Source organism: Rhinatrema bivittatum, chromosome 8 (assembly GCF_901001135.1).
Source record: "Rhinatrema bivittatum chromosome 8, aRhiBiv1.1, whole genome shotgun sequence".
In the NCBI taxonomy this organism is placed as follows: domain Eukaryota; kingdom Metazoa; phylum Chordata; class Amphibia; order Gymnophiona; family Rhinatrematidae; genus Rhinatrema; species Rhinatrema bivittatum.
The window spans coordinates 178124617-178148794 of NC_042622.1; the positions used below are offsets into that span (position 1 = coordinate 178124617).

The window sequence follows — 24178 nt, forward strand, 5'->3', positions numbered from 1 at the left end:
GAAAGTGGATGTGCTTGTCTGTGCCATCTCTAAATGGATGGAGGGAGGAGTGGCCTTGAAAGATGTGTATGATAGAAGGATTGAGGCCATCCTTAAGCAAGCATTTGAAGCAGTGGCAATGACATTGCAGATAGCTTCCAGTTGTTCCCTGGTGGCTTGCTCTTTTTTGTTTCTCTCTTATGACTCTGAAGTGAATTCCAGGGCAGTTATGGAACCCTCCACCGCCTTTTTAGCAGATGCGGGCTGCGATTTAGTCCGCACCTTGGCCAGAGGAGTGGCTTCGGTAATAGCAGACAGGCATCAGTTATGGCTGAGAAATTGGGCGGCCATGCAACCTCCAAAGCTAATCTTAGGAAATTGCCTTTTAAAGGATTGCTTTTGTTTGGGAGTGAGTTGGAGAAGCTAACCAGTAAAAGGGTGAATTCCCAGTTCTTCAATTGCTGGAGGATAAGAAGCAGTCATTGTACCCCTTGGCTATGAGGGGTCATCTCAGGAGTTCCAGGTGTTTTTGTTCTTACAGAGGGCAACCTTTCAGAGGACTCCACCTTTTGGTAGGTCTCAGTCCTTTTGTCCCAGACAGCCCAAGCGGGGAGCGGGCTCAGGTAAGGGAACCTTCCGAGTCTCCCAATGAAGCTTTGCCGACCCACCCCTAGGAACAGGAGATAGAGGGGTGCCTCTCTCTTTCTTTTATCAGAGGTGGGACAAGTTTACATCGAATCAGTGGGTCCTGGAGGTAATACGAGAAGGATATATGCTGGAGTTTCACAGTATTCCTCGGGATGTGTTCATGGTGTTTCCCTATCACTCTCCACAGAAGAAGCAGGAAGTCAAGAGTATCTGTCAATGTTTCTCAGTCTGAGGGCTGTGGTTCCAGTGCCCACGTCTCAAGAAAATACAGGTTGATATTCCATTTATTTTGTGTGCCCAAGAATGAGGACTCCTTTCATTCCATCTGGGATCTCAAAGGGGTCAACCATCATTTGAGGGTGACTCACTTTCGCATGGAAACATTGTGCTCAGTGATAATGGCCATCCAGTTGGGAGAATTTCTGACCTCCTTGGATCTGTCTGAGGCGTACCTCCATATTCCCAGCTGATTGGAGCACCAACGTTTTCTGGTACTGGGGTGCCATTATCAGTTTCGGGCACTGCCTTTTGGTCTAGCCACAACTTCCAGAACCTTTTCCAAGGTTATGATGGTAGTGGCGGTAGAACTGAAAAAGGTTGGAATCCTTGTACACTTGTATTTAGACGACTGGATGATTCGGGCCAAGTCTCTGGAAGAGAGCCATCTGGTGACCCGCAAGTGATTTTCCTTGTTGCATGAGCTCGGTTAGGTGGTGAACCTAGCAAAAAGCAGTCTTCAACCATCTCGATCGTTGGATTATGGGTGTATGCTTCGAAATGAAGCAGGGCAAAGTTTTTCTTCTGGAAGTTTGTATTCAAAAGTTGATGATGCAGGTGCGTCTCTTGGTGTGCACTATATGCCTGTCAGTGTGGTCTTATCTACAGGTGCTTAGGTTGATGGTGGCAACCCTGAAAGTAGTGGTGAGGGCACATATGCATCCATTTCGGCATTCCCTGCTGTTTTGATGGAACGTGCAGTCTCTGGATTATTTGATTTGGCTCTACCTGCTGGTGGAAGTCTGCTGTCACCTCCAGTGGTGGTTGCAAGCGGATCATCTGAGAAAGGGAGTTTCCTTGACATCACCAGGCTGGTTGGTATTCATGACAGATGAGAGCCTCCAAGGTTAGGGAGCTCACTGTCAGGAACTAATGGCGCAAGGAGCTGGAATACAGAGGAGTCTCTCTGGAACATCAATCGGCTGTAAGTTCAGGCAGTCTGGTTGGCAAGCTTAGAATTCAGCTTCAGGCTGCAGGTTGAGCGGTCCGAATATTGTCGGACAACGCAACAATGGTGATTTACATCAATTGGCAGGGAGGAACCAAGAGCCATCAAGTATTGCAAGAGATAGGCCAACTTATGGAATGGGCGGAAGTGCATCTTCAGGAGATCTCAGCCTTGCACATTGCAGGAAAAGACAATGTAAGAACAGACTTTCTCAGTAGGGAGAGTCTGGACCCAGGAGAATGGGTATTGTCGGATGAGGCATTCTAGCTGATAGTGGATTGCTGGGGTCTTCCATTTATAGACCTGTTGGCGACTTCTCGCAATGTGAAGATTCCTCGATTCTTCAGTTGCAGAAGAGATCCGAAGTCTTTAGGGATCGATGCTCTCGTGTAGGTCTGGCTGGAAGGCAAGCTGCTGTTTGCCTTTCCCCCGTGGCCTCTATTAGGAAGAATGGTTTGAAGGATCGAAGGCCACAGTGGGATGATTCTTCTGGTGGCACCGGATTGGCCCAGAAGACCATGGTATGAAGATCTGCAAAGACTCCTGGTAGAAACCCCCTTCGTTTTCCGCCATACAGGAACCTGTTGCAGCAGGGGCCTGTCCTTCACGAAGATCCGACTTAGTTTTGTCTTATGGTATGGCCCTTGAAGCATGGATATTCTTCTGCGATGATTGCCACCTTGCTACTAGCATAAGAACATAAGAAATTGCCATGCTGGGTCAGACCAAGGGTCCATCAAGCCCAGCATCCTGTTTCCAACAGAGGCCAAAACCAGGCCACAAGAACCTGGCAATTACCCAAACACTAAGAAGAACCCATGCTACTGATGCATGAAAGTTCTCTGCTTCTTTAGCCTGTGTGTGGGTTTGGCGAGTGTTTGAGGCTTGGTGTGAAGATCAAGGAGTGCTTCCTCGTTCAGTTGGGATCCCGCTCATTTTGGAATTTTTGCAGGATGGATTGAATAAAGGGTTGGCTCTTGATTCCTTGAAGGTATAGGTAGAGGCTCTTGCTTGTTTCAGGGGTCAGGTGAATGGTGAATCCTTATCATCTTATCCTGATGTGCCTGTTTCTTGAGGGAAGTTAAGTATCTTCATCCTCCCTTGTGATTACTGGTTCCTGTGTGGAGTCTTAACCTGTTGTTGAATTTCTTAGCGGGCCCTACGTTTCGACTGCTGTGTAGCCTTTCCTTGCGGTTGCTGACCTTGAAAATGGGGTTTCTTGTGGCGATTTGTTCTGCGCATCGAATTCCAAGCTGCAGGCTTTGTTTTCTCGGTAGCTGTTCCTTTGGGTGACTCCAGAGGCGATACAGATGCATACTGTTCCTTCTTACCTAAAGTGGTCTCAGATTTTCTTTTGAATCAGTCCATTTCCTTACCATCCTTAAATAGGAAAGAGATGTGGAGGAATACACCTGTTGGATGTCAAGAGACATGTCGTGAGATATCCGGAGGTTTCTAAACCTTTCCGAAAGATGGATAGCCTGTTCGTCCTTCATGGTGGAGGAAAACGGGGTGAATCAGCTTTGTGGGCTACAATAGCTCGCTGGATTAAGGAGGTGGTCACGGCCACATATGTGGTGGCTGAAAAGCAGTTGCCCACTCAGGTTAGGTCTCATTCCACTAGGGCTCAGGCAGTGTCATGGGTGGCAGTGGTGTAACCAGAAATTAATTTTTTTGGGGGGCCCAAGGTTAACATGAGTGGGCAGTTGACATACAAGTCTAGGCCCTACTGGTTGTACTCTTATCAATAAATGATGTCTTAGAGTGCATCTGACAGTGGATTTCTAAGTAGTTTCATCATGAGTGATGCTTTAAAATTGTTTTAATTTGCAAGCACTTAGTAGTATTAAAAATACCTTATTAATCTATATTAATTTATTCTATATTTATTGTAGTTTATAAATACACATCATGTAAAAAGTGACAAGTTTAACAGAAACATCAGATCCACAAAAGTATTGCCAACGAACATTACAATTGGCTAAACCCACCTTTCCTCCCTCGGATCTCCACAAGACCCACCCGCTCCTCTCTCCGTGGAACCCTTATCCCCCCTTCAATAAAATCTACAAGACTCATCTCCACCACCAATAGGGCCCTCTCTCTCGCAGGCCCTTCCCTCTGGAACTCCCTGCCTCCTGACCTACGTACTGAAACCTCCACACCCACTTTCAAAAAGAAACTCAAAACCTGGCTCTTCCTCCAAGCATTCCCCCAATCATCCTCATCTCTTACTAACACCCTAACCCGACCACCACCTCTCACCAACACTCCCCCTCAAGACCTACACCCGACACCCACCCCCTCCAAGAAGCTTCAAATCTAAACAAAAAAAAAACAAAAAACAAAAAAAAAACAAAACAAAACAAAAACCAAAAACTTTGTATATAACCTATGTACATATTAATTGTTCCTCGAACCCCTGTACATATCTTTTCCCCATGTTCTCCATTTTCACCCCTCCCCCTCCCCCTCCACTTGTCTCGTATATCCCTACCCTTCCCTCACCTACTTATTTTTCTAGTTAATTGCCATGTTACTGCATTTATGTTACAAACTGTTCCTTGTAAAGGCCTCGCCTATATATTATGTGTTATAAGTTATCTGTAAACCGGCACGATGTGCAAACGGTTGTCGGTATATAAAACCAAATAAATAAATAAAATAAATAAAACAAATATAAATGTATTCTTTTATGAATCCTCTTTCAAAAAATGCAGAGAATATCATAACTACAATAAAACAGCAATAATCATAATAATAATCATAAGAACTTAAGATTTGCAACAGGTATAGAACAGAACTAGGACATGCAAAAAAAATAAAATATTCAAATGCTGGTGCCACCTCACTGACAGCAAAACAAATTCCTTCCAATGCCAAACACTTTGAAGTAAGACAAATCCCTACAAACCCCCCCCCCCAAAAAAAAACCTAGAACCTTCCCATGCTATACCATAACAGCAGTAAGTCTCAGGACTCACAGCAGCAACCTTATCCACAAAAAGGCAGCAAAGGCAAACATTACACCAAGCACTAGAACACTAATTCACTACTTAGTGGGAATACAGAAGAAGCTGAACTGCTACAAATCCCTACTGAGAAACTACACATTAGCTAAAATACTGCACTTCTGTTACAGGTGCAACACAGGCAGAGCCTTACCTAACTAATACAGAATAAGGGAATACAAATTAGAAACAAACATTCAGACAAAACTGAAATGGGAGCACTGAGAGGAGAGGATCACCTTGCTGGTGGATGGAAAGAATCAGTAATTGTTGCTTGGAGACATTTTTAAAACTTAAAAGTATTGGGGAGAAGTAAACTATTGGGGTATATTATTTAGTGTGTTTGTATTTAAATAGGTAGTCAGAAAGGCAGGCAACAAACAAGTTTGTGTGTTTGTATTTCCCACCCACCCCTAGCTTATCCTTTAATTTATAGGTGTCACTTTCACACTTTAAAAAAAAATCAGCCTTTTAACTTAAACTCAGAAATTCCTCATACCTAATCAAGTGTTTGATCATTCCCTTATAGGTCACTACCAGATGAATAGTGAATACACATACATTTAAAGGACCCTAATCGTCTTTACTTTACTTCCCTCAAGAAACGGGCCACATTAGGATGAGATAAGGATTCACCATTCACCTGACCCCTGAAACAAGCAAGAGCCGCTACCTATACCTTCAAGGAATCAAGGGCCAGCCCTTTATTTAGTCCATCCTGCAACTGCTACTCCCATAGCAACCTAAAACTTAACTAGGAACTGAAAAAAATTTAAGATGAAGGCAGCAGTCCAGCAGCAAGAGGGGGCCCTCCCAGCCTTTTTTGCATCAAGGGTCACATGTATGATTTTTTTTACTCGCTGGTGAGAAATTGTACGTATGCATCGGATGCAAAGAGCTCCTGTCTCTCAGAGAATGAATCCGAACTCTGGAGGCTAGAGGGACGACCTGGAGGAGCTGAGGCAGACAGAGAGGTATATAGATGAGACCTTCAGGGACATAGTAGCCAAGTCCCAACTCTAGTCTGGCGCCCTGGTGCTGCCTTGGAGGAGGAAGGTCTCATGATCGGAGAGCATCAACCTGGTGCAGCAGGAAATGATCCTGTAGAAAGGACCTGCTCTCTAGGTGGTGCATTGGCCTCTCGCACCGAGGATATCTCCCCAAGGCCTACTGCCCAGGAGGGAAGGGTTAGGTTGGCAGTTATAGTTGGTGATTTGATTATTAGGAATGTAGATAGCTGGGTGGCTGGTGGGCGTGAGGATCGCCTGGTAACTTGCCTACCTGGTGCAAAGGTGGCGGACCTCACGCATCAACTAGATAGCATTTTAGACAATGTTGGGGAAGAGCCGGCTGGCATGGTACATGTGGGCACCTACGACATAGGCAAATGTGGGAGGGAGGTTCTGGAAGTCAAATTTAGGCTCTTAGGTAGAAAGCTGAAATCCAGAACCTCCAGGGTAGCATTCTCTGAAATGCTCCCTATTCCACACGCAGGTCCTCAGAGGCAGATAGAGCTCCGGAGACTTAGTGCGTGGATGAAACGATAGTGGAAGGAAGAGGGATTCAGTTTTGTAAGGAACTGGGGAACCTATTGGGGAAGGGGGAGTCTTTTCCGAAGGGATGGGCGCCACCTTAACCAGGTTGGATGTTGAGCATGTAACGAATGCTGAATTGTCCTTATCCAAGGAAGTTGAGGACATAATAGTATCTGCCAGAAAAACATCAACTAGGAAAGCATATGGTTTAAATGGAAGAGTTTCTCCATATGGTGTCAACACTGTTCCTTTCAGCCGTTCATATGCAAACCTAAAGAGTTACTGAACTATTTGCTCTGTTTTACTGCTTTAGGTCTTAGCACCTCATCAATAAGAGTCCATCTCAGTGCCTTCGCTACTTACCATACTCAAATCGAAGGAAAGCCTATTTTCCACTCATCTGTTAGTATCCAAATTCATGAAAGGTTTGTGGCATGCTAAATCACTGATTGTAAAACCATCTGTTCCATGGGATCTAAATGTGATTCTGACACAATTGATGAAACTGCCATTTGTACCATTGGAGCTGGCTTCTCTCAAGTTTCTGACATGGGAAGTAGTATTCCTTGTAGCAGTAATGTTAGCCAGAAGAGTCAGTGATCGTCAGGCTTTAATTCATTATTCTCCTTTTATGCAAATCTTCTAAATAGAGTGGTGCTCTGCACCCACCCCAAGCTTCTATCAGAGTTGTTGGCTTTTCATATTAAACATGCTATTGTGTAACCTATGTTCTTCCTGAGACCACACGCATATGACAACAGCTTCATTGGCTTCCTATATCTTATCGTATCTCCTATAAAATTATCATGATAATACACAATCTATTATATAACGCAAATTCTGAATGGCTTTGCTCTTTACTTAGGATATATAAACCTTCAAGACAATTACGTTCCATGGACAAATGCATATTAGAAGTTACTTCAATAAAAATTGCAAGACTGGCTATGACACGAGCATGGGCTTTTTCAGTTGCAGGCCCCCGTCTATATTCCAGAAAATATCAGATTAATACAAAATACAGGAGAATTCAAAAAACACCTAAAAACATATCTATCTAAGTGTGCTTGCAACCCCAGTTAACTGATTAAACTGTTGTATACACCCAATCAGTTTTATATATCAACTGTTAATACTTGTCCTTTTACATCTGCAGCTACACGCCAATTCTTGATTGAAATGTTTTGTATCAATAATCAGTTTTACATGTTAAATATCTCTTGGGTCATGAAGAAACTAGTTTGTTAGAATGTTATTCTGTTAGGATACTAACTAATAATTTTTATCGCATTAGATATGAATGATTGTATACTGTTCGTTTTAAATTATGTATGTTTTTATTGTAAACCGCCTAGACGTCCAGACCCTGACCATTTCGCGGTATATAGAAACTTTTAAAATAAATAAATAAAATAAATATGACGTGAGAAAGCCCTTTATACTTTTAGACTATAAAAGGGACTTATTACAAGGAACCTTTTGGGGAAGGGGATGTCTCTTCCGAAGGGATGAGCTCCAACTTAACCAGGGTGAAACCAGACTGCTGGTGCTAACTGTTAAAAAGGAGATAGAGCAGCTTTTAAACTAGAACAAAGGGGAAAGAGCAGTGCATGGTTCGGAAGGAGATATCTTCAATGGATACTAATGTAGCATTAAAATTAGGGGGTCCCAACAGTGAGGTTCCAGTAATAAGAAAAATAGTCCAGGTGCCTATAATTAAAAACTCACCTGAGCTAAAAGATGCCAGTTTATCCCTGTCAACTGAAAAGCAGAATGTAAATAGAAACAAACAACATACTTTGAAATATTTGTATGCTAATGCCAGAAGTCTAAGAAGTAAGATGGGAGAATTAGAATGTATAGCAGTGAATGATGACAAATTTAATTGGCATCTCAGAGACATGGTGGAAATAGGATAATAGTGCTATACCGGGGTATAAATTATATCGCAGGGACAGAGAGGAGTATCTTGGTGGGGGGTGGCCCTTTATGTCCGGGATGGAAGAAAGTCTAACAGGATAATGATTCTGCAAGAAACTAAATGCGCAATCGAATCTTTATGGGTAGAAATCCCTTGTGTGTTGGGGAAGACTATAGTGATAGGAGTATACTACCGTCCACCTGGTCAAGATGATGAGACGGACAGTGAAATGCTAAGAGAAATTAGGGAAGCTAACCAAATTGGTAATGCAGTAATAATGGGAGATTTCAATTACCCCAGTATTGACTGAGTAAGTGAAACATCAGGGCATGCTAGAAAGATAAAGTTCCTGAATGAAATAAAAGACAGTTTTATGGAGCAATTGGTTCGGGAATCAACGAGAGGGGGAACAATTTTAGATCTAATTCTCAGTGGAGCACAGGATTTGGTGAGAGAGATAACGGTGGTGGGGCCACTTGGCAATAGTGATCATAATATGATCAAATTAGAATTAATGACTGGAAGAGGAACAGTATGCAAATCCACTGCTCTTGTGCTAAACTTTCAAAAGGGAAACTTTGATAAAATGAGAAAAATTGTTAGAAAAAAAATGAAAGGAGCAGCTACAAAGGTAAAAAGTGTGCAACAGGTGTGGACTTTGTTAAAAAACAAACCAAACAAAAAACCATCCTAGAAGCACAGTCCAGATGTATTCCACGCATTAAGAAAGGTGAAAGGAAGGCAAAATGATTGTAGGCATGGTTAAAAGGTGAGATGAAAGAGGCTATTTTAGCCAAACAATTTTCATTCAAAAATTGGAAGAAGGATCCATGAGAAGAAAATAGGATAAAGCTTAAGCATTGGCAAGTTAAATATAAGACATTGATAAGACAGGTTAAGAGAGAATATGAAAAGAAGTTGGCCATACAGGCAAAAACTCACAATAAAACCTTTTTTAAAAGGTGTGCTCTCACCATGGAGCGATTATAGAGGCATTATGACATTTTCTGTTCTATTAACCATTCCCTTCCTAATAATTCCTAACATTCTGTTTGCTTTTTTGACTGCTGCAGCACACTGAGCTGACTATTTTAAAGTATTATCCACTATGATGCCTAAATCCCTTTCCTGGGTGGTAGCTCCTAATATGGAACCTAATATCGTGCAACCACAGCATGGGTTATTTTTCCCTATATACAATACCTTGCACTTGTCCACATTAAATTTCATCTGCCATTTGGATGCCCAATCTTCCAGTCTTGCAAGGTCCTCCTGTAATGTATCACAATCAGTTTGTGATTTAACTACTCTGAATAATTTTGTATCATCCGCAAATTTGATAACCTCACGCGTCGTATTCCTTTCCAGATCATTTATAAATATACTAGCCGTTAAGCCCGTAACAACGGGCTACATTAACATTTTTTTTTTGGTCCATTTCCTTCCCCCTCACCCTCTATTCTCCCTCCTACTTCCCCCCTCCCCTCAGTCACTCCCTCCTCACTCCCCCTCTCTCAGCTCATTCACAACCCCTTCGGATGCCACAAACGGAAGATCTCCGGGGGAGGTCCCTCCCTCCCTCGCGTGCGCCGCTGCCGCTCCTTGCTACCACTTCTTGCCACCGCTGCCCCTCGCCGCCGCCACCGCTCCTCGCCGCCGCCGTCATGTTTTCAAAGAGCTGACGCTCTGCTCTGACCGACGTGTTCGCCCGCACATGCGCAGTAGAGCTGCTCTCTACTGCGCATTTGCGGCATGTCGGTCAAGCCTCATTTGTCTAATAGATTGAAAAGCATGGAACGGCTGCCCTGTGAGGAAAGGCTAAAGAAGTTAGAGCTGTTCAGTTTGGAGAAGAGATGACTGAGGGTGATATGATAGATGTCTACAAAATCATGAAAGGACTTGAACAAGTTAATATAAATTGGTTATTTACTCTCTCAGGTAACAGAAGGACCAGGGGGCACTCCATGAAGTTAGCAAGTAACTCATTTAAAACAAATTGAAAAAAATTCTTTTTCACCCAGTGCATAGTTAAGCTCTGGAATTCATTGCCAGAGGATATGGTTACAGCAGTTAGTGTAACTGGGTTTAAAAAAGGTTTGGATAAGTTCCTAGAGGAAAAATCCATAAACTGTTATTACAGTAATTAAAAAGCAATAGTAGCTTGTGATTTATCTAATGTTTGGGTACTTGCCAGGTACTTATGACTTGGATTGGCCACTGTTGGAAACAGGATACTGGGCTTGATGGACCCTTGGTCTGACCCAGTATGGCATATCTTGTGTTCTTATGTTCTTATGGAAAGACTGAAAAACCAGCCTCAGCCTCTGTGTACGCTGGAATACTGAATAAACAGCAGAATACAAATAAATATATAAGAAATGCACATTCCCAAAGATGGTATATTCAAATTACTGAAAGCCAAAATACATTTTTTTTTTACCTTTGTTGTCTGATCTTATTTTTCTAATTGGTTAGTCCCAGTCTCTTTGTTCCCTTTGTCTGTCTCTTCCTAATTCCTTTTTCAGAGTCTCTTTTATTCTTTCTATTTATTCTCTCACATCTTGTCTTCTTTCCTTCCTCCTTCATACACACACACACACACACACAGGTTCTCTCTCACATGCACTCTCTCAAACACATGCTATCTCTCTCATGTAGGCACTCGCTTGCAGGTTCCCACTCCCACACACTCTTTTACACAGGCTTCCATTTGCACACACAGGTTCTCACTCTCACACGAAGGTTTCTACTCCCACACGCACACAAGCGGTCTTACATGCTCTCTCCCACATGCAGGCTTCCACTCCCATATGCTCTCTCACACCAGCTGTCTCTCACATCCAAATGCTTTCTTTCATACATATACACACAGGCTCTCCACTTCCCTGCTCTCGTACATACACAGATAGGCTTCTCATGCCCATGCTCTTCTTTTATACACACACCCAGGCTTCTCACTCACATGCATACACAGATGCTTCTCACTCACATTCTCTCTCTCTCACAGCCTCTCCCTCTTTCTCTCTCACAGCCTCTCCCTCTCTCTCTCTCTCTCACAGCCTCTCCCTCTCTTCCAGGTCTCCTTTTTGCAAGGCCTCTTTTCTGGCCGTGCATGTTGAGCTCTGTGATGGCACTGAGATAGTCAGGCATGTCTTCTCGGGCTGCACAGGATGAGCTCCGAGACAGACCTGCAACGGTCAGGCCTGTTTTCGGGCCGTGCTGGATAAGCTCCGTGATGGCCCTTTAACGCTTGGGCTTCTCTTCTCGGGCCGGGCGGGATGAGTTTTACGATGGCACTGTATCGGGCCTTTCTTCTCAGGTGCCTGTTAGCTCTGAGTGGATGGGACTGAGCACAAAGTGGGACTCAGGCCCACCTGTGGCTTTGCCACTGATAGGCGGGGGTTAGATTGCTGTCTCCCATCGACATTTGCCCAGCTGCGACATGGTCCTCCTTATTCACTTTTTCCAGGAGGTATTGTCTGGATGTGCAGGCCCAGGAGGGCACAGCCTTTGCATGTGCGGTTTTGACTGGACTGCAGGCAGCCTCCTGCCCTGTTCGGGAGTAGCTTGGGTTCATCCCACTGGTACTGGATTCATCTACCTGGATGCTAAGAAATGAGAAATTACTACTTGCCTGATAATTTCCTTTTCTTTAGGACAGACAGATGAACCCAGCTTCCTACCCTTGGCTGCCGAATGATTGTGTTATGGTCCTGTGTAGCTATGTGTTTCAGGGGATTACTGGTAAGTGTTAATCCAGTCCCTAGATTAGTGTTAATACATTCTGTGTCTGAGCTCAGTGTTTCTTGTTTGAATACAGTATTGGTTGTCTGTTTTTAATCAGGTTTTTTGCTAGTCTGTCCACAGTTGCTATTGAGAATACTGGCAGGCTGATGTCACTGCAGGCGTATATATATATATATACTGTGATGTCAGTTTGCTCCGACTCCATCCGCTGGTAGAGGTGCATAACCCACTGGTTTTGGATTCATCGGTCTGTCCTAAAGAAAAGGAAACTATCAGACAAGTAGTAATTTCTCATTACTTTAACATAAAAGTGTATGTAGTAACATTTGAAGAAAGCTTTACTCTTTAGGGTCCCACTTACCACGCTCTGTATCAGAGGGGTCGCTGGTAAAGTTGTTTTACTACAGGTTCTGTGGGCTGCACTTGTGTATTCTTCCTGAATCCATGGGAGGAGCCCAGACCGTGCTGTACATTTACTCACTCAGACTGGGATCTGATTGGCTTATTGTGTGAAGTGACGGCCATGCCCTCAGGCCGCTGAGAATTCCTGGTTTCTGATGTTCCCTAATTGGGAAGAAGGCATGGAGGTTACAGTTTACCTCATTTACTGTCACTCTTTGTGGTGCCAGGTCACCAGTAATCTATGAACATGTAATGTACCTCAATCTACCAGATATCCCTTTTTACATATATTTAATGTAAAGAATATATGCAATAGAGAATTACTGTTTTTGACATTTTCACATGCTTCCTCCATTTCTTCCTTCTGAGGAGCTTTTCATCAGTGCTGGCAGTAGGTCGTTGCGTCTCCCCCTACCATCCTAATCACATATCCTTGTACTGGCTGTTTGGAAGCGTTAGCATGCTGGAGTGTCTCTGGCTGGAAAGTTTGCTTTACCTTGCATCAGATTAGTTCTGTTTGCTAAGTAACTGGAAAGATTGAAACCAGAAGAAGGTTTGGTGTTATGTACTTGGGGTTGGGAGAAGAGAGGAAGTGAATCGGTGAGGAGCTCATACATTCTGAGCGGTGCCAGTATTTCTCATCTTCCAACAAAACTTGCCATTGATTGTGTTAAGAATTTTGTTTCTTGGTGACATTTCACCCTCTCAATCAAATATTAATTTTTGCCAAACTGGTGGTGATTAACTAGGGTGGAGGTGGTTGCTAGTGCAAAGCATTTGTCTAGGGTTTTTGTTCAAAATGCTGTGTGCATGCACTATAAGCTTTTTATTTATCAAAGCACTTTCAGAGCATGTTTGTTTCATATTGAAAGCCACACACTGTTTGCAAAAGCAGCATTGAGAGGTATGTTTTGAACGCTGGGTGAATCGGCCTGGCTGAAAGCCTGCATCCCCAGAGGGGCGTTTTGGTCAGGGGAGGGATTTTCCAAAGAGCGCACACTGTTTCCATTCCTCCCCCCTGCTGTCTGCACAAATAGCCAGGGCACAGCTGGCCTGTGTGTTTAGCGCACACATTTTACACTGCATGACTTTACCAGATACTTTCTCTTGGAAAATCGGTAACAAAGTAAAAACAGTAAAAGAACCTGTGTGCTTTGCAAGGAAACAGGTTGCTCACAATTGCCCCTTAAAGTCTGTTTTTGCTTTCTTGTAAGTGATTAAACCTTTTTTCTCTTCATTAGCACTGCACTGCACTGAGAGAGAGAGTGTGTGTGTGTGTGTGTGTGTAGATGAAGGCAAGTAAGACCAATTGGCCCAGCTTGCCCACTTATTCTGGCCTTGCTGCAAAGGATATGTAACCCAGCTGCCAACTGTAGAAGCGTGACTACTCAGAGTCAATACAGAAGGCAAAATAAGCGCAAAGAAGGTTTACAAAGGAAAGCCTGAAAAAATAAACCGTTTTAGAGCTGGTTCCCCAAAGTTTTGGCTGGTGCCCAGGGTTCCCTACTCTTTTTTCCCTCTGGTGATCTGAAGGATTACATTGATTGCTTTGCCTCTGGAAGAGAGGGGGAGTGAGGAGCCAGCTCCTTAAAGTGCACGCAGATGCTCCTAAAGCCCAGGACGGGCTTTGAGGTTTCTCGGTATAAAAGTGCCACTTTTCCTTGTCTGTCTTGTTCTTTTCTTTGCAGCAGGACCTTCGTGCAGAATAATTTTTCAATATTCTGCACAATAAACATGGTGCATTGGTGTGGCTGAAATGTGACTTGACTTGAGATTTGTCTGTTGGTTACAGCATGTTCTCCCTCTTTGTTTTTCTGCATCCAGTTACAGATATAGAGCTCAAACGGCTGAAGGATGCTTTTAAGAGGACTTGTGGCCTGTCCTACTACATGAGCCAGCAGTGCTTCATCAGGGAAGTACTTGGTGATGGCGTTCCCCCAAAAGTTGCAGAGGTAATGTTTGTGCTTCCTATTTGCAGCCTGGGATTTTTATTTTGACAACTTTATTACCCAGAGGTTCAGTCTATAGCACTGCATTTGATGTAAAAAATGAAGTAGGGCATTTTTAATGTACTCTTTCAGATTTTTCCCCATGATTATGTTGGAAATACTGCACAGCTACTTCCGTTGAAATATCTGAATTTAAATTGGGGACAGATCATGGTATCTTCTTATCCAGGGTCATAGATAACATGCTGTGTTCAGGGTGCCTCAGCCTCCTGGGGAAAAAGGCAACTCAGCTGTCACGACCAAGGAGCAAGTTCCTGTATATCTAATGTAATTCACCTGAAATCCTTAAAAATTGAAGTGTGCAGTCCTCTTAAAGACAACTCATGCTTTGCTTTCATTGCTTAAACTGTAAGGAAAGAAGCAGAGGAAGTGCTCCGATGATCTTAAATTTTATTGGCTTGAAGAACAAAAGGAGCACGTAGGACTTCTAAAACTACTTTCAGATATTCTGTGATGCTTCTTTTGTGTGGCACTTTTTCATGTTTTTTTTTTCTAAAATAAAGTTTAGTTCAATTAAGATGTTTCTGCTTTCAGCAAATAGCAGGAACAGAGAGGTCAAAACAGGTCTGATCCACGGTGCTTACTCTCAGCTCTCTGGGAGTGGCCTAATACTAGGAGGAAAGAATCGGGCACTACAAGACTCACTTAAAGCCTGCACCTGCCACACACACTCACACACACTCTTGCTTTGACCTTGGTCAAGCCATGTTATCTTTCTCAGGAGGTCATTTATTAAAGCCCTTTCCTCATTCTGTGGCTATGGGCAAAATGCTTAGTAAATGAGACCCTCAGTTTGTAAGCTCTCCTGGAACAGAATCAATGTACCCGCATAAGTAGATATTGTAGAGTGCTGTCTTTAAAGATTGGTTTCAGGATAAAGTTAATGATGGATCCAAATGAAATATATGGTTAATTAGCATATTTTGGTCCTGTTTGAGATCCTTGAATTTGGTTATCCTTGATGGTATCTGTGTTTAGATCGTGACAGCCCTAGAGTTAAGATCCCATAGTTGCTTCAGACTCCTACTCTCTAATGGTCAGTAGGAAAGCAGTGATGCCGCCATATACCTACAGGTTTGGCAGAAAGGTTTCTGTTACGACAGACTGATAAAGGCGTTAATAAAATCCCTGCTAGTAATAAAGAAGAATCCAGGAACATTTAAGCTTGGAGACACAGGACCTTGTTCCCTGACTTGTCGCTTCTAATCAGATTTTCTTCTTCCTTGCATATACTGAATGTAGTTCATACCCTTTATGGAATTTGTGAGTCGTGCACATTTTAAGATGTAGATAGTTCATTTGGGGTAGATGTTCATAATGTGAAAGATTTAACTACACTATGCAAAACCTGCCTTTTTGATTCTGCTAGAACTGTGTATGATGAATTGCTGTGATGGAGTTAGATCACAAAAATCCTACCAATTTATATAAATGTGGAATCTTTGATTAAGTGGCATAGTGCAATCTCTAATATGGAGTTATTGAAACGTGAAGAAAATTTGAATAGAAACAGTTTTACAAAGGAGTAATGTTGAATTAAAGTCCTAAAGTCTCTTTTTTTATTTTGTTTGCTGTAATTAAAACATTATTTCTTCTTTTTTTAAATATATTATTTTCCAATCTGTGGTCTTGATATTATATGGTAACAGTTAATATCACAAAGAGTGATGGGACCCTTATACCAGATGATTAATTTTCTGAGAAGGCTGAGTTGATACCTCATTAGAAACACTAATTTAAAAAAACTATCCATCTCAGAATGTTTTTACATGATCAACACAGCAGATGGATTATTTAAAATTACTTTTTGAGGTGTGATTGCTAGAATTTCTTGCTGAGCTTTTATCCAGAGAATTAGAAAATGTTTGTTATTGGGGGTTTTAATGCATATGTTGGCAGGGAAAATTTTTATCTGTTTGGCAGGATTTGAATTTTTATTGGCTAGTCGAACAGCAGGCTCATCAAGCTGGTAATATATGAGATTCAAATTTTGCAACTGATAATGTTACGTAATACCCTCATACTATCCCTACCACCCACCAGGGGTTAAACCCTTGACCACTTGAGTGTCCCAGCAAGCACTGCACAGGCCTTTGCTACACCTGCATGTGAACCTCTTTCCTGGCAGCCTTCCACCTGTTAACTGGGTTTCTGGTTACCTCTGGGCAAGTATGCTACCCATAAGCTACTTTCTGAGTATTTCTGGGGACATTGCGACCTTGCAACAATTTAAGGTCAAAGGGTTCTCAGAAAGGCATTCACAGACTGTTTATTTATTAAAAATAATAATAATAATAATGGGGTCCTAGAGCAAGTCATTTACCTATATTGCAAATCAGCTGTAAACACAGTGCTAATAAATTTATTAGTTTATTAAAAAGAATTTGCAGTGACCAAAAAAAAGATTAAAAACCATAATGCAACATACAGAGAATGAAAAGGGAATTTTTACAGTAACACTAACAGCTGCACTTAGATCAGCATATCTGTAGAGTTAAACCCTAATATCTATTTATGTAATAAAACCTATATTCCGCCTATAGCAAAGCAATCGTGCTAAGCAGATTATATCATAAAATAACAATTGTAAATAAAATACAACACATAATTAAACAAGAGAATAGAAATCAAAACAAAATAGAATAATAAAAAAAATCCACATTTCCTGCCTCCCACCAGACAACAATATACTTTTCCTGTAGGTTAAAAGCCTGTTTAAAAAGATGAACTTTAAATACTTTTTATAAGTGCACGCAAACTCTTTGGCAATGAATTCCAGAGCTGTGGCCATATCACAGAAAAAGTTCTTGCTCGCATCACATTCAATCTTGCTTCCTTCACTGCTGCAATTGCCCATAGTCTCTTATCACTAGAACGCAAAGGACGGACAGGAATGTAACGCTTAAGTATATTTGATAAATAAGATGCTTCTTCCAATTTCAGGATCTTAAATAGCAAAACCAAATCTTAAAATTAGTGTGGTATTTTGCAGGTAGCCAATGTAATTTCTGGAGATGTGGGGAAATATGCTCCCATCTCTGGCAGCCAACAATGAGGCGTGCCACGGAGTTGTGTAAAACATGAATGGATCGAAGGGAGGCTACTGGCAATCCAACAAGTAAGGGTTTACAGTAGTCCTCGATTGATAACACAAATGCTTGGACCACTGTTCAAAAATCCTGCCTTTCTAAAACAAATTTAAGATGCTGTAGTAATCTAAGTTTATAATAACCTGACTTTAAAACCTGCTGTAGATGATTCTTAAAAGTCTGGAATCAAATATATAGCCTAGATTATGTACTGACTCTTTTTAAAAGGGATTGTTTCTCTTAACATTACAAGGCTATTCAAGTTGATTTTTACTAAATAATTAGGGACCTGTGAGAAGCATATGGCCTCCATCTTATTTATGGTCAAGAATAGATGATTTTCTATCTAATATCCACAGCAGAGACTTCCTTCCTCTGTCTAACTGCCTGCTCACTATCCCGTACCTGACTACCACTGGGCTAATCCTATTTAAGTGGTGCTGGTGTGTAGTGCATCAGTACCAGATGATTAACTTTCTATCTATGCCTCCTTTTCTTTTGAACCTAAATTTATGTATTTGCGCTAGTCTATTCCCTTATTGCTACCTAACAGACAAAATGCACCTCCTACTTATCTACTTCAGAAACTATTTACATCCAAGGTGCTTATTTGCAGCCTACCTCATATCTGCAGACTGTATCTGTGCACATGCATTATCTATACATTCAGTGTTTTTTTTATCCATTACCTATGTATGAAGTGTCCTTTATTTTATTGTTGTTGGCCTTGAGACTACAGAAAACCTTAGAAAATGGTGACATGGCAAATGTTTCTAAACAAAAATAAACAGACTGCGGGACAGCACACATCTGTGTATCTCATTATAAATGGTTCTCAAACTCTTATTCTGCCTCTTCTCCGGGCCTGATGGCGGCAGCTCATTCTGGCTCAGGGATTAACCCTGTTGGCTTCGGCTGCTACCTCAGTAGCCTACTGTATTAGTATGCTTCCACCTGTTGTCTAACTTAAAAATGTTGAGAGAGAGAAAAGTTCTCACAGTAAAAGCAAATAATAACATTTAACAGTTTCGCCACAGATTAATGGTGTTTCAAATAGTATTCTGGGATCAAGTAGTCCCGGTCGGATTATTATTTTCTACAGTCCATAAAGGTTTAGAAAAAATTAAAATTGTTTTGAGGAATTTAACTGCCCTCAGTGTCAAAGTTCCGGAGGAAAGTTTAGTACCAGTTAACATGGAAAAAGAAATAAAGCAATGGAGCAATGCACTGCAGGGCCCCTGAGAAAACCTACCTGGTGAATTCCTCGAAACAAGCCTCTTGGTATACAGTAAACTTGAATCTGCTGAAGTGTCAATCACACCAACTAGAGAAGAAGTAGACAAAACAGAAAACTCAGCAAAATTGTGAACTATGTAAGACTAAGTCTAGGGCATATAAATTGGCTATTAGAGAAACCAAGAAAAAGCGTATTTCTGGTTAGCTTGAAATTGCAGGCAGCCATCCAGCTAGATTGTTCCAAATTGAGAGGGATTTGGCTAGACCAGAGGGAATAAAAGGAACCCTAGAGTCTGGTGACTTTGCACCTTTTTTGAGGAGAAGATTTCAGCAATTAGAACAACTATTGGCCAGGTGATAGAGGCTCAATTGTTGCTTATTTCTAAAGTAAGCATACATTTTGATCATTTTTTAAATTGATGATATGGGGGGAGGCAGTGGAGGAAGGATGGCAGTAATAAGCCTTCAGCCTGACTTTGTGCAAGAATCAGGATCCATGCCCACAAGATGGGATGAGGGATAATGGAGGGGTGAGGGAATTCTTAGTAGAGATAGAAAATATCTTGTTTTGAATGAATGTCACCACTTGTTGCCTCAATCCATTATCCTTGAAATATCTCAAGTTGGTCAGCTAGGGGTTCTTACCAAGGGTATTACAGATCAGTAACTGCTTGCTAAAGCAGGATGAGCTACCAGCATCCCAGAAGGAAGTAATGATAAGTCCAATACAAAAAAAAAAGAAAGGGACTGACCCCAAGGATATGGCTGACTACCCTGTTTCATATCTACCATTTCTTAAGAAGCTGCCAGAAAGAATGGTGCATCAGTATTTGAGTATGTAGACGTTCAAGGCACACTATATCCGTGTCAGTCCAGCTTTGATCAGGCCATAATAAGGAGGTTGTGTTATCAGTGGTCAATGTAATGAGACATGGGCAGATAAGGGGAAAGGGGTTTGGCTAGATCAGAGCATTTAGTAGGTCATTGGGAATATCGGTAGAGGAATATGAGCTGGAGAGAGTTGGTTATCTGTGATTATTCCTTGGCTCTGTCAGTTGGGGGTAATGAGGTTTGGATAATACAGCTGTATTGTTTATAGATGTTTTATTATGTTCAGTGGTATGGGAGAGGGGTTGATATAATTTATAATTCCTAATATTTAGGTTGGATGTGGATATATGTTTGTAATTGTTCATTGCTTTCTATATTTGTATTGTAAGCAGGGCCAGATTTAAGATTTTGGTGCCCATAGACAGAGTGCTATGGTGGCACCCATTTGAAATTGTGCTGGCACATGACCCTAAATTAAGTAGAAGCAGGATGCTATTTGAATTGGAAATGTGACAGCCTAATAGGGGTGTGCAGCCTCCAAATTGTAGGTGGTTTTTCCATTTTTTCCCTCAGATATTGGACTATTGTAACGCCCTCCTACTCGGCCTTCCTGCTATCACATTCAAGCCACTCCAGATCCTCCAAAACTCCATGGCCAGAATCATAACAAATACCCGCAAAATAGAACACATTACTCCAATTTTAAAAGACCTGCACTGGCTGCCTATCTCCTTCCACTCACAATACAAAACACTGACCATTCTTCACTGCTCATTATTATACAAACTCAATCACACCTGGCTGGAAGAAATGCCTCGCTTCCGCACTTCCAACCACCCCACAAGAAGTGCTCATGCAGGTACCCTACACATTCCTTCCCTGAAGGCTGCGCATCTGTCCCTCACCAGAGAAAGGGCCTTCTCCATAGCTAGCACCTACCTCTGGAACTCCCTCCCCCCCTCCCTCCGAATAGAGCCGTCACTCAACAAATTCAAAAAAGGAGTCCAAACATGGCTCTTTAAGCAGGCGTACCCTGGCTCAATTACTACGTAGACCTCTCCTAAATGGACCTTTTCTAAGACTTTCCACTGCCAGCCCTCCCCCCTCATCCCCTCTCCTCCTGTGCCCCACACCCCTTCCCCTCCTCCCCTCCCGTGCCCCATACCCCTTCCTCTCTTCCCCTTTCCATCTGTGCCCCTTACCCTCTCCCCCTGGAATATTCTGCACATTCGTAAACCCTGTATTACGTACTCAGTGATAAAGATAAAGTTGTTTTAGTTTTGTACAAAGTTTTTTCTCTTTCTTTCTACCTTTTCCACCCTACCTATCAGTTCTTTTATGTTATTATATATAATCAATAATGTTTTTACTTTGCTCATATTTTACACCATTTGCTTTAACTATGATATGTTATTCTGTTCATTGCATTTCCTCCTTTTCAGTTCAATGTAAGCCGGCATGATGTGCCTTACGAATGTCGGCAAAGAAAAGCCTATAAATAAATAAATAAATGGATAGATAGATATTATTTCGTTTCAGGTTTATTTTTTCTGTTCCTTTATAGAACGAAATAAACATAAAACCTCCCCCTCCCCCACAAAACAACAAACAAGTGAAATGGGGGCGTTCCTATTCCCCCCTTACCCGCCCCCAAACATTCCCTGGGCTGGGAGCCATCCTGTTCCCTATTTACCCCATCCAGTGGGGCAAGAGGAATGCCCACTCTCACTTTCCTGCCTTAAGGTCATCTGCATGGAAGTGGTGCCGGTTGGCAGTGTGACTATAGTGTAATGTCAAATGGCACCTTCTCAGGGCTGGTCAGACCCATTTTCTTGTACGGCCATACAGATATGCGTGCTGTGAAACCAACCATTCATAAAAGTTAATGGTAGAGGTTAAGCACGTGTTTTACGTAACCTAAGGTCTCACTTTTGGGACCAGGGTCACACATGTAATAAATAAATCTAGGGATTCGTTTTTAGCCGCTAACATATCTGGCTAACTTTAGGACAGCTCAAGGGCCCAGCCAGAGTCAGCTGGTTAGGTTAGCAGGCTAATGCCGCACCTCTCTGGAATGCCTACTACTCACTCATCTTATCTGACTGAATTCTAACCGGGTAGCTAGAAGTTCCCTGTACGTACTAGGATCAGTCCAGACCGTGGGTTATGTCCCCCGTCCAGCAGATGGAGTCAGAGCAAACTTCGGAGGGTGCTGACATATAAGCAGGTGCACCCTCCAGGGATCCTCAGTATCTCTCTGACTCCAGCAGATGTGAGCGGGGGAACCTTTGCTTCCCCAGTTGGTGGCTTCTGCTCCACTTTTCTCTCATTTTTCCTTCTTTCAGGACAGGATCAAGCAGGCCTGGGTTCTTAAATTAATAAATAGAAAAAAAAAAAAAGAATTTTTCTCACTTTGAGGGAATCTCTTTGAGCCCCTGCCCAGGTTTCACAGCCCTGGTTAGCTTGCCAGCGGGACTGTTTTTCTTCTGCCTGCCCTTCTCTCTCTCTTCTCTCCGGCGGTAAGTTTTTTGCTGTCTTGTTATTTTTTATTCACAGCTTCGCCGTCGGATGGCACAGGTGGATGCTGGTGGGGCCAGCCTCTCCCCTTCGGCGCGCCGCGATTCGGACCCCTCCCCCTCGGCCCTGCGACGTGTACATTCCCCGGGGCCGCGGCAGCAGGGAAGTCCCATTCCCCTGCTGCTCCTGAGGGGAGGGTCGGTCGAGTTGAGCCTGGGCGGACGAGCCCGCTCCTCCCGCGGCGCGGATTCCTCCGATCCGGTCCTCGGTGCTGACGCTGAGGGGATTCTTCCTCCCGGCCGCGCGCGATACAGCGCCTTAAGGGGTCTCCCGGCGCCGACCCAGGGCAGGGCGGATCGCGGGATGTCTCCTCCGGTGTTGGTCTCCCCGGGGGGGAGACCGGACCAGCTCCCCCGACTTTTTCGCCGCCAGGCTCGGAGCGCCGCGGCACCAGGGGAAGGGCCCCGCCCCCTTCTTTGGCGGGAGCGGCGGCCATTTTGGAGCTGGAGAGCGCCTTTGATTCTGATGCTGAGGAGTCTCAGCATGGTTTTTCGCCGCGGTTGCGGCCGATTCGGGCTCCATCTTCCCCCCCCATCACTCCGGGCCCCTCCAAGGACCTTTCTCTTACCGTTCCTCCGCCGGCAGGGGGGTTTACTGCGGATTTTGTCCTCCTGATGCATCAGGCGTACCTCCAGAGCCTGCAGCCGGCGGGGGGGACACCAGTTGGTGGGCAAGCGAACCCCACGCCCGCAAAGATGCCCCGGCTGGTGGGGGTGGGGGGGGCCAATCCAGCTCCCACGGGGGGCGGCCATAAGACGCTTCTGGCCCTTCCATCCAGCAGAGCGGCTCCAACGCAGGATCCTGGGAGTGACCCGGCTTCGACGGCTGATGATGACTCGCTTCTGGCAGCGCACCTGGAGTGTGACGACCCGAGGGTGCTCCGGATTTTCCGTAAAGAGGAGCTGTCTGACCTCATCCCACACGTCCTCCAGGAATTGGATCTCGACCCGCCCGTCGAACCGCCGAGGCCCCCGGCCCCCTCCGTAGCCTCAGCGAGCTCAAAAGGGGACCCTGTCCTGGCGGGTCTACGTCCCCTGGCGCGAACTTTCCCAATCCATGAGTCTTTCCTACACCTTCTGGTGCAGGAGTAGGACACGCCGGAGGCATCTCTCAGAGTTGGCAGAGCGATGGACAAGCCCTACCCTCTCCCTGGCGATTTCCTGGACCTGCTCAAAGTACCCAAGGTCGATTCGGCAGTCTCTGCCGTCACAAAGAGGACCACGATTCCCGTCACAGGGGGAACGGCCCTTCGGGATATCCAGGACAGAAAGCTAGAAGTCTGCCTCAAGAAGATCTTCGAGGTCTCGGCGCTGGGGGTCCGCGCAGCTATTTGTGGCTCTCTTACCCAGAGAGCCGGTCTTCGGTGGGTGCAGCAGCTCCTTACTTCACAGCAACTGCCACCAGAGGAGGCGGCGCAAGCGGACCGTCTGGAGGCCGTCATTGCCTACGGGGCCGATGCCCTCCACGACTTACTGCGGGTCCTGGCAAGGACCATGGTTTCGGCTGTTTCCGCCAGGTGCCTATTGTGGCTTCGGAATTGGGCGGCGGACGCTTCGTCCAAATCCAGCCTAGGGGCTCTACCTTTCAAGGGTAGGTTCCTTTTCGGCGAGGATCTTGACCAGACCATCAGATCCCTGGGGGAAAACTCCGTACATAGGTTGCCCGAGGACCGCCAGCGGTCATATCGTCCATCTAATTCCTTCTCCAGGAATCGGTCCCGCTCTCAACGGCGATTTCGGGGCTCCAGGCCTCGGGGCCCGAGAAACCCCTCAAACAGGTTTCAGTCATGGACCCGGTCCTTTCGTGGCCGTAGACCACCCAGGGACTCGTCGGCGCAGGGCGCCTCCGGCAAGTCCACCCAATGATGTCAGGCCGGTCCACTCCTCTCTCCCGAGGATCGGAGGACGACTAGCCTGGTTTTACGAGGAGTGGGCCAACATCACCACGGACCAATGGGTCCTGGATATT

At 44.0% G+C, this 24178-nt stretch overlaps 1 protein-coding gene across 4 annotated transcripts in view; it reads left to right on the forward strand.

Moving 5' to 3' along the window:
* The window catches only part of USP32 (ubiquitin specific peptidase 32), a 430766-nt gene that overhangs the window by 57285 nt on the left and 349303 nt on the right, over positions 1–24178 (forward strand). For all 4 annotated transcript variants that reach the window (XM_029611622.1, XM_029611620.1, XM_029611623.1 and 1 more), the window contains one exon: positions 14293–14420. In XM_029611622.1, coding sequence (XP_029467482.1) covers positions 14358–14420 — 63 coding nt within the window. In that variant the 5' untranslated portion in view covers positions 14293–14357. The remainder of the gene's footprint in view (positions 1–14292; positions 14421–24178) is intronic.